The sequence below is a fragment of the Eretmochelys imbricata genome, chromosome 14 (assembly GCF_965152235.1).
Source record: "Eretmochelys imbricata isolate rEreImb1 chromosome 14, rEreImb1.hap1, whole genome shotgun sequence".
Classification (NCBI taxonomy): Eukaryota; Metazoa; Chordata; order Testudines; family Cheloniidae; genus Eretmochelys; species Eretmochelys imbricata.
The window spans coordinates 9,088,898-9,099,718 of NC_135585.1; the positions used below are offsets into that span (position 1 = coordinate 9,088,898).

General features: G+C 39.7%; 1 protein-coding gene across 2 annotated transcripts; it reads left to right on the top strand.

Moving 5' to 3' along the window:
• The first annotated feature begins 1,243 nt into the window (after window positions 1-1,243).
• C14H17orf75 (chromosome 14 C17orf75 homolog) lies at window positions 1,244-10,276 on the top strand. Of its 2 annotated transcripts, XM_077833763.1 has the most exons (10): window positions 1,247-1,460; window positions 3,609-3,689; window positions 5,068-5,193; window positions 6,059-6,199; window positions 6,446-6,503; window positions 7,710-7,829; window positions 8,494-8,558; window positions 8,684-8,820; window positions 9,544-9,647; window positions 10,016-10,276. In XM_077833763.1, the coding sequence occupies exons 1-10, from the start codon at window positions 1,318-1,320 to the stop codon at window positions 10,223-10,225; spliced, it is 1,185 nt and encodes a 394-aa protein (XP_077689889.1). In that variant the 5' UTR covers window positions 1,247-1,317; the 3' UTR covers window positions 10,226-10,276. The 2 variants fall into 2 exon arrangements, with proteins under 2 accessions (XP_077689890.1, XP_077689889.1); XM_077833764.1 differs by lacking the exon at window positions 5,068-5,193 and having other exon boundaries at window positions 1,244-1,460.
• The last annotated feature ends 545 nt before the right edge of the window (window positions 10,277-10,821 follow it).

Here is a 10,821-nt window from a genome sequence, read left to right on the forward strand (position 1 = left end):
TTCGACACCAACACCTCACGTCAGGCCCTTAACTAAACAAAAACATCATCCCTTCCTCTCAAATGTCAGCACAGCATCACCACGTGCCTTCCCCAGGCCGATGCACTGTATGGTGGCGCTGAGGGAAAACGCCATTGTTTCCCCTCAAAATATCAACACAATGTCATGTAGCCTTACTGCACTGATGCACTGTGTCATGGCACTAAGGCAAAACGGGTGGAATCTCGTCCCCTCAAAACAAGGCCTAAGTGGCAAACCTGACAGTCCCGGCACAGAGACCAATGAATGAACTATAGAGACTGAACCATCATAGTCACCAAAAGAGGTGGTCACACCAAACTTGTCCTTGAGGCATATTGGCTGAGCTGTTTGGAGAAGCTTGAATCATAGAATATCAGGGTTGCAAGGGACCTCAGGAGGTCATCTAGTCAAACCCCACCCTGCTTAAAGCAGGACCAATCCCCCAATTTTTGCCCCAGATCCCTAAGTGGCCCCCTCAAGGATTGAACTGACAACCCTGGATTTAGCAGGCCAATGCTCAAAACACTGAGCTATCTCTCTCTTGCTGTTGGGCAATACCATAGTTGTTCTATGGATAAACAGAGGATGTCATGCTATGGACATAAATTGTACTTTAAAATTCACATATGAAATGGTAATTGACAAGATATGTTTTTTCTTTGCAAAAAAACTTAATTTGCTTATAAAAGTACAGAAGAACTTTGAGGAATACAGAAGAGGATTTTTACCCTCTGCTGTAAAATTTAGGGATTTTCCCGCAAAGGATAAAGTGATTGGTGGATGGGGATTTAAACAGCTTCAGAGTTAATTTTAATTTTAAAATCGATCACTTAAACACATTCAGTAAAACCTTTCCTCTGAGAGAGAGAGGGAGACTGCAAAAGATCCTAAATGAAAGATTCTCCCTCCAAACTGAATGAGGGCAAGTCTGGAATGGGGGCGGGGGAGAGAAATAGATTCAGAGCTGCCACATTGGGACTCTTTGAGTGAGAGAGATTTTAAGATTTGTGCCGAAATTGGAAATATCTCATGGGAATACACACAGCAACATCTTCCATCCCAACAGGGGCAGGCTGTGACACCTGCTCTACAATGCATCTGCCTTCCAGGAACTGAGAGCTGGAGCAGTAGTAATTCTAGGAAGCGGTGTCAGTGTGAAAGGCAGGAGAGGAAACAAGTGCAGCCGGAACCTGAGTGTTTGTGGCGTGAGCGGAGCAGGAAGACCAGCACCGTACCGCAGGAGACTAGAGGGCGGATTTCGTTGCTACACACGAACAGCTGGTGAGCTGGGGCAAGATGCTGCCATCTCTGCAGGAGTCTGTGGATGGGGACGAGAGGGAGCTGGAGAGCAGCGAGGAAGGGGGCGGCTCGGCAGAGGAGCGGAGGCCGGAGCGGTACAGTAATAGCTACTACTGTCTGTACAGCTACCAGGGCTACAGGTGAGGGGCTGGATGGATTCCTCCTCCCCAGCGCGCTCCACAGGGCCCAGCCCTCTGCTTCTCTCCCCTTTCCTAGGGAAAAGTCCAAAGTGACCTGCAGGTGCCATCTCCCTCCCCTCACACTGCTTCCTGCTGTCAACAGATGATGCAGCTGGAGGGGGAACGAGAGCAGGAGAGAGCGAGGCCGTTGTTAGCTGCCTTTAATTCCGGGAATGGAGGGAGGAGAAGGGAGGAAAGAGGGTGCAAGAGGATGCAGTGAGGGTGGCTGAGACTCGTAACGGTTTGGAGTGTGGTTTCCAAATAAAGGGGATGTAATCCATCTGGTTAATTACAGCTCATACTCTGGTCCTAGTGGTCTTCATGGCAAAATGGAGGGGGTGAGGGGAGAAAAGCGGTAGCTGTGGTATATCTTGACTTCAGTAAAGCTTTTGATATTGTCTTGCATGACCTCATAAACAAACTAGGGAAATGCAACCTCGATGGAGCTACTATAAAGTAGGTGCAAAACTGATTGGAAAACTGTTCCCAGAGAGTAGTTATCAGTGGTTTACAGTCATGCTGGAAGGGCATAACAAATGGGGTCCTGCAGGGATCAGTTCTGTTCAATATCTTCATCAATGATTTAGATAATGGCAAAGAGAGTACACTTATAAAGTTTGCAGATGACATCAAGCTGGGAGGGGTTATAGGTGCTCTGAGGATAGGATTAAAATTCAAAATGATCTGGATAAACTGGAGAAATGGTCTGAAGTAAATAGGATGAAATTCAATAAAGACAAATGCAAAGTACTCCATTTAGGAAGGAACAATAAGTTGCACACCTACAAAATGGGAAATGACTGCCTAGGAAGGAGTACTGCGGAAAGGGATCTGGGGGGTCATAGTGGATCACAAGCTAAGTATGAGTCAACAGTATAACACTGTTGCAAAAAAAGCAAACATCATTCTGGGATGTATTAGCAGGAGTGTTGTAAGCAAGACATGAGAAGTAATTCTCCCGCTCTACTCCACGCTAATTAGGCTTCAACTGGAGTATTGTGTCCGGTTCTGGGTGACATATTTCAGGAAAGATGTGGACAAATTGGGAAAAGTCCAGAAAAGAGCAACAAAAATGATTTAAAAGTCTAGAAAACATGGCCTATGAGGGAGGATTGAAAAAATTGAGTTTGTTTAGTCTGGAAAAGAGAAGACTGAGAAGGGACATGATAACAGCTTCAAGTACATAAAAGGTTGTTACAAGAAGGAGGGAGAAGAATTATTCTCCTTAACCCCTGAGGATAGAACAAGAAGCAAGGGAGGTTGAGGTTGGACATTAGGAAAAACTTCCTGTCAGAGTGGTTAAGCACTGGAATAAATTGCTTAGGGAGGTTGTGGAATCTCCACCACTGGAGATTTTTAAGAGCAGGTTAGACAAACACCTGTCAGGAATGGGCTAGATAATACTTAGTCCTGTCATGAGTGCAGGGGACTGGACTAGAGGACCTCTCGAGGTCCCTTCCAATCCTGTTATTCTCTGATTTTATGATAGTGTGCGTGTTTCCACTGCTTTACCACTGCCTAGCTGAGTTTGAGCTCTGGTTAAGTAGGGCTCATTTGTGCAGGGTGAGGAGATGAAAAACAGAAAGATGAATGAGACAATACCAGATTTTGGTGAGGAGTGGATTATTCTCACCCTTCCTTTGGCACCAGAACATACTGTGTTTTGGAGGGACAGCTCCAAATGCAGACTACTCATAAAGAGGGCATCTTGATAGGAAACTAAGGGTTTCCAGCTAATGTTCTGGAAAGGTACATGATTGACAGCACTGAAGCTGGAGGTTTTCAGAGCACAGGCAACGGCAGAACTAAGCTTTCCTACATTGGCTACCAAAACCTTAGGTCTGAGAAGGAGTTCACCCTCCCTATCTATTCAGTTCTTAGCTGCTCTACTCCATTTTTTATGTCTCCCCTGGAATAGGGAACAAGTAATTTCTTCCCCTCATCATCGCCCCCTTTGTCCTCCACTCCATAGTACTTTCAAAGGCTGCTTCCATTCTGCACCATCCCCACAATGCTTCTTTCTCCTCTGCCCTGTTTAGTGGTAATAGACCTGTATACATGTTATATGTCCATATTTAATATCAGTCATAAAAATGCCTTGATTTTCAGTTCATCAGAGCAGGCTGTTGACAGTGATGATGGAAGTCCAAGCAGTGCAGCACCAGAAACTCCCTCTGCTGAAGACTTTAGGTAAAACAAACACAGCAGAACCATTTAAGCACCCTCATTTCCCATTCAGTTTCTAATTCAGAGCTTTTGACATCTTCATATTTGGGTAGATACAAAAAGGAAGACAGAGTTAGACAATACATTCCGCATCAGAAGTACAAATCTCCCTGAAAGCTATATTGAATTCACTTGGGCATTTTTTTCTGTTTATTTATTTTTTTTTTATTAAACACCAAGATGATAATGGACATGTACACCAAATGGAATTTCTGAGTTGGGTGAGTGGAGGCTTACAATAATAGACCAATGCAAATTATACTCCTTGGGTTCACACTCATTTCTTTTATACTACTAGTAATTCTTAGCGTAGCTACATAATTTTAGGTCTTTGAATATAAATAATTAATGAGTCATTGGAGCAGGGGAACGGGAGCCGGGGTCTCCCCTCAGACCGCTACTCTAGTGTCTTGCTATATGTTGTATAAAACAGGAGAGATTGAGAGCGCCTCACATCAGAATATCCCATAGCCCAATGTTTAGAGCACTTTCCTGAAAGATTTAAGAGACCCCTCTTCAAATCCTTTCCCCCCCTCCATCAGAGGGGGAATTGAACCTGGGTCTCCCATGTCTCAGGTGAGCACTCAAACCACTGGGATAAAAGTTTCCAAGTGGGCACTACAACCACCTCCTCCTCCAGCCATTTTGTGTGGAGTTAGGTACCTATCTATGCCAGTCTCATAAGAAACACCTTAGATGCCCAAACTAAAGGAGAAGGGTTCCCTGGTTATGAGTCACTACAAGAGATAGGTGTTTGTCTCCCTAAGAAGCCTCCCTGCAGCCTGGATTTAAGCACTTACTTCCCTTAGAGGGCAGAGCTTAGGATACACTCCCTCCTTGGCTTCCTCCAAGGGCTAGCTTAGGTGACTCCTCACCTAGCATGCTCGCTTTTATGAATTACATTCTAAAGGTGCCTATCTCTCCCCATGCTTTGATTAGGGAGCCTCAGCTGACTCAGGCTTTTTGAATTGCAATGTTATTCCTGTGATTTTGTAGGCACCTAAAAGTTAGGCGCTGTGATGCTTGTTGTCACAATGCTCAAGTCCCTTTGTGAATCTGGGCCTAAGCGACCTGCTATTAAGGGAATCTGGGATTCTTTAATTCTAATATCAATTGACATAATCTAGTGAACAAGACACTGAATACATTTCTGACTTGCCTCAGGTCAGATGATGTGTTAGAGGCAGTGCCAGGAACAGATTCCAGGAGTCCTGGCTCAGCCTCTGCTATAACCATAAGGAAGCAAATATACAACCTACAGCTGGAGTCGGGCAGATGCCCAGCTAGAGAATTAAAATAGTTTACTCTTTTTCTCACTAAGAATTTTATCTTGTTTTCAAAGCCTGTCCTTGGTGGATACTAACTTACCAGCTGAAGCAGAGACAGAGTTACGCAGTTTTATTGTTAAGCGTCTTATTAAAGGAGCACTTTTTGAGGGGATGGGTAATGTTGCATCTGTGGAGTTGAGGTAAGAGTAAAATGAACTGTTTTTAATTTGTGATAAACATGGGAAATGATAAGAAATGCTGGCAGTCTCACTAAGTTTACTATCTGCTGCTGCATATGAATTTAATCCTGATTGCAGCTAATCAGCCTGTCAAAGCATATGTAAGGCTCCCAGTTTAGTTATGTGCCAGTAGCATTTACCTTAGATTTCCTTTAGGTGGCAGTGAAAAACTGCAAACATAGTAAAGTGGTTTTGATCAGGTTGTTCTGATCACACTGTCTGTGCAGTTAACAAGGAGGAAAAGATCTAGGAAGGTTGTATATGTGCTGCTATGTGCAGGTTGAATTGGTGTTAGCAGGTTTTAAAGTAAATCACACACACATATATATGGGGGGAGAGAGAACATATTGTAGTTGACTCTCCTTTGCACATAGCCTTTATTTCTAAAGTCAGTTTATCTTTTGAAGCCTTGTTGGAAAATGAGAACAACAGTTCTTTTTTTTAAAAAGAGGTTATAAATAGGATAGTTAAAGCTTGCATTTATTTCTGGGATGTACCTCAGTCAAAGGTAATCAGAGTGACATATTACTGTTCTGATCAGGACAGAATTATTTTGATCAAGGTGAAAAACCATAGGGATTCAAAATCCTAATCTTAATCATTATCTGATTATTCACAAATTTATATAAAATGTAGGATAGGAAATCTTGACCCCATTGAAGTCAATGGCAAAATTTCCATTGACTTTAGAAGGGTCAGGATTTCACCTATGGTCAGTGGCTGGTTAATTTCTAATGTGAGACGCAAAATGAAATTCATTTAGAACAATCATTACATTATTTGGCACATCTGCATATGATTAATTCAACTTTTTTTCTGTCTCTAGCATACCAGAATTTCGAGTTGGTTGTTATTACTGTCTTCTCCAACAAGAAAAGCTTCTAGAAACAGCAACAGTGGAAACAAACATCAGCCCTCCAGAGTATGTAACTTGTTTCTTAGGAGGCTCAGAGAAAGGGCTCGAGCTATATCCTTTCCTTAACCTCTCTTTATTTGGGTGTGGGGAAAAGAGCATATGAAAACAACAAGTAGCGTGTTTCCCTGTTAACTTTGAAACCTTTTCCAGCTCTGCTGCCAGTTCCTTGAATTCATTGACTACTAGCCTACTTGTACACATCTTCCAGAGTATAACCAAAAAAGGGATTACCTACTACATGCTAAATTGGCAAAGAGCAAGTCTTAATTTATGTATCTTATTTCCTTAAGAGGATACTTTCAGACTTGAGTTGGACATATATGTTCAAGGCCTGAAGACTAACCTTGATTCAGAGGTAAGATCTAATTAATTCTATGACTGAATTTTTTTAAATGGTAAAGATGACATTTTATGAATTGCTAACCTGATTTTATAGGGCTGATTTGTTAGAGGCTCGCCAATGATCTGAGCAGAAGATACTTAGGTTCTTGTCAAATCAGGCTACAGAATTAGAGAATGTAGAGAGTTCAATACTTTGTCCGGACTCTCAGGGTGTGCAGCAAGGGCACTCACTGAGGACAGAACCCATGTTCTTGCCGTGTATCTTGTGGTTACTGGTACATCCCAGAATTTTGGTAGAACACATTCAGTTTTCCATTCAGTTCCCCAAAGTCAAAAGGGTAACCAGTAGACCATTTATCTATCCCAAAGGTTATAAACACTTATGCTAACTTGCTCTAGCTAATCATACAGGATACAAGCCTGTAGGTTCTTTGCATTACAGCAAGGAATATATAATGAAATAATATCTACCGAAATATAAACCAAAACAATATAAACAATCAAGCTAATAAAGAAAAACAGATTGTATAATATAGCAACCTGGCAGGCTAGCCCCATGGGCTACAGAATAAGGATTGATCACTCTGACAAAAAGTTAGTACATGAAAGACCAACATAAACAGGAGGAAATGAGAAACTGTCTATACTGTGAAACAAGTGCGTACACTAAGTGCTGCCCACCATACAAGTTAAACAAATGGAAACATCAGACTTTCTTTCCCAAGCACAGTAATCTTAAGGGTTACTTAGGACACTAATAGGTAAATTCACACAGAAGTGTGAATAAATTGACTAAATTCCTTTAAGAAATTATAATAGCATATGGAAAGGTTAGCAATGAGCATTCAGTCCCCTAACTTTTCTAAGCAGTGGTGATAGGTTGATTTGTGTTTTATGTGAATAAACTTGAAAGAAAGAAAAAGTTCAGGGAATGGAACCCAAGTTCTTACTCCCAGTCCTGTTCCCTATCTACTACACTACTTGCTGATACATGTCAGAATAGATTACAAATATAACATGTCATCTTCTTGTAGAATATAAAGGCTTTCAGAGCTGGTGTTTCATGTCAGTAAGACTTAAGATACCAAGCTAATGATTTTAGCTGATGGTAGTTCAAAATTAGGAAGGAATTGATATCCAACTTGCATGGTTGGAATGGGTTAGCAATATGCTTATTTTTATACCAGAATCAAAGCTTTAATGTTTCAATTTGCTTCAGAAAAGTAACCTGGAGACTTATATTAAACCCTACCTAAGAAGTTGGTTTGAGGACTCTGTATGCCCTATCCAGAGGGTAGGGCAGCTCTTCCAGGAGAAACTCACCTTTTTGTTACATGCTGTAAGTATACATCAAACTAAAACATCTTCTGAACATTTTTCTAGTCAACTCAGTGATCCTGTTATATTGTAAATGTAGCTTGCATTTGGCTTTTCCATTCACCCTGAAGTGAATGAAGAAAACCTCCCCCTTTAGTCAATACAAAGTGAATTTTCTCAGCTGTATTACTAAGCCAGTACGAGCTATTTCATTCACCAGTCAGGAAAATTAACATTTTAAAATTAATAACTTTATAGCTGACTTATTTTAAAATTGAATGCTTAGTGTTCAATTACAATTAGAATGAGAGAGGCAATACAAATTCCATTTTGCTCAGACTAGACAAGGACACTAAGTGTCTATGAAATTCATTGTAGAAAGATGCTGAGAACAAAAAAATAAGATGAGTTATATACTGCTAGACAATGAACATGAGAAGGATGTGGGCAGAATGGTTAATAGAAGTACAAACATACTTTTCAAAATGTATAAATAGTTGTAATGAATATAGTCTGGAGCACTTATCTAGCATCTGGTACTTACTAGACTATTTGGAAAACAACTTAACTAGGATCACTTGTTACTCTTTGCTAGTAATAATAGTAATAATAATAATAATAATGAATATAGTAACAGAAGTGAAATATCTACAGCCAACAGCAAACAAATTGTTTTTTTTTAAAAGGCTTTGAGTTACACTCCTGTTGAAGTTAAAAATTCAGATGAAAGAATAAAGAAAGATATTCACAGGTAAAGAATATTACACCTAAACAGAGACGATATAGCCTATAAATTGCTTGGCTTATTGTATGATCCCTTTCCTGGTTTTGCTCTTTGAGTGGAAACTAGCAGTTCACAATAGTTTTGTATGTCAGGTTTCTGAGCGCTGCCAGTCTCCAAGGTCTCATTCAGGAAGGTACAATGACCTCCTTGTGTATAGCCATGACTGAGGAACATCACAAATCGGTGGTAATAGACTGTAGTGGACCACAGCCTCAGTTCCATAATGCAGGTAAGATCATGGATGGACATGCTTCCATCAACTTATCCAGCTCATCTTTAGAGAAGGCTCAGCATCTTACAGGATCATACCCAGAAAGTTTTGGGACCTGGCTATCTTGAGAACACCTTTCTTCCCATTTGATATCATACCATATATGATCCACAGAGGCACTTGATTTCTGGTTTAAAAGTGAGAGGTCCTAGAATCTGGAATTTGCTCAGCTCTATGATCTACCAAAACTCAGGTTAGTTAAGCTTCAGATCAACCTGCAGAGCTCACTTTTTCCATCAGGCTTTTGATGAGTGGTATATAGAGGGATGTAGATGGTTAGATAATTATAGTTATTTTGGGCAAGTATTATTCTGTTTTGACAGTTTACTGTAGATTTTAACCTTGTTTGTAGTTTTAAAAGCACCTGGAACTTTGGGAAAGATGTTTCAAAGAAACTGAAAACAAAATCTATTTTCCTGTTATACTAGTTAAAATAGCAAGAAAGGGGGATTAGTTACATTTTCTTTTGTTTTCTCATACACATTCTATCTTTTGAATTTTTATGCTTTTGAATATTTATATCATAGGGCAAACGTTACTGGTGTTAGTTACAATTATTGTGTGAGCGAGATTAAGTACATAATCACATAGTTATGCAGTGCTATGCAGTGCTCTAATGCACGCACACACACACACTCACTTTTCCTTACCTCCTTTTCTTTGTTCCTAAACGTGTGACAGGAAGCAACAAATTTTGTGACGACTGGATGCAGGCTTTTCTAAATGGTGCTGAAGGTGGAAATCCATTTCTCTTCCGGCAAATATTGGAGAACTTTAAATTGAAGGTAACTTTGTATACGCATATGCTTGCAGGAGACAGAAGGGTTACTGATTATGCAAATAGTCACTTTTGCATTGATATAGTGATAACTGTGAGAGCTTGCCTCGTTCTTGCTGTACTCAGTGGACAAGAACAGAATATCCTCTAAAGGAGACAGACAGATTTAGAAACCAACTTATTTTTTTCTTAAAACAACCTAACTTTAAAATTACAATAGGAACTCCTATCAAGAGTTGTAGCTAACTGATTTGTCTACTAGTGTATGTAATAAAATTCTTACTGCAGACTCTTCCACTTCTCCAAATTTATGTATTGGCATACCTTCCCTACAGATAAAAGAATGAGGAATATTTTCTGTTACTGTGTTTATAGGCCATACAAGACACTAACAACCTGAAGAGGTTTATTCGTCAGGCAGAAATGAACCATTATGCCTTGTTTAAGTGTTTTGTGTTTCTAAAGAACTGTGGCAGTGGAGATGTCCTTCTGAAGATTGTTAAAGTGGAGCAAGCAGAAATGCCAGAAGCCAAAAATGTAATAACTGTCCTTGAGGAATTCATGAGAGAAACGGCAGTAGCCTAAAGATCTTAATTTTTGTACTCGCTTTGTGCTATTGTATAATTATATATATTATAATTATATATAATTGTATAATTAATTCCTTCTTTGCAGATCAGAATTCACTATTGCAGAAACTTAAATTATATTTGAAAGCATTCAGTCATTTCAAACTTATTTCACATCTGGGTCTTTTTAGAAAAAGCAGCATGAGATTTGCTTCAGTTTTTGAATATAGTGTATTATACAAATCCAGACATTCTTTTTTCAACACTTATCAGATTCTGCAACTGATCCTCCTTTTTTGCGGACCACACCATTTTGTTTTTTACTATCACGTCATAAGAAAAACTTTCACCCAAATGGCAGTGATAGTTTTAAGCATTTAGAAAATGTTTAACACATAAGAACTAGTAGAGAGGAGCATGGCTAAACATTGAGATCAGATTTATTTAAACAAAAAAGTCATATAAAGAACTACAAACATTTGGATAAATCACATATAGTAAATGAATTAAACATATTCAATTCCGAGAATTTTCTCAGGCAACAAGCCCTATGTTCTTGTTATTTGTTTTCACATCCTCAATTCTAAAATAGAAAATCTGTACTTCTGTGAC

Bases quoted from the DNA above. Each gene is read 5' to 3' on its own strand.
- C14H17orf75 (XM_077833763.1), top strand. From the start codon at position 1,318: ATGCTGCCATCTCTGCAGGAGTCTGTGGATGGGGACGAGAGGGAGCTG. The intron at 6,200-6,445 runs ATATCCTTTCCT...TTAAGAGGATAC, and splicing joins TCAGAGAAAGGGCTCGAGCT to TTTCAGACTTGAGTTGGACA. The intron at 6,504-7,709 runs GTAAGATCTAAT...AATTTGCTTCAG, and splicing joins AGACTAACCTTGATTCAGAG to AAAAGTAACCTGGAGACTTA.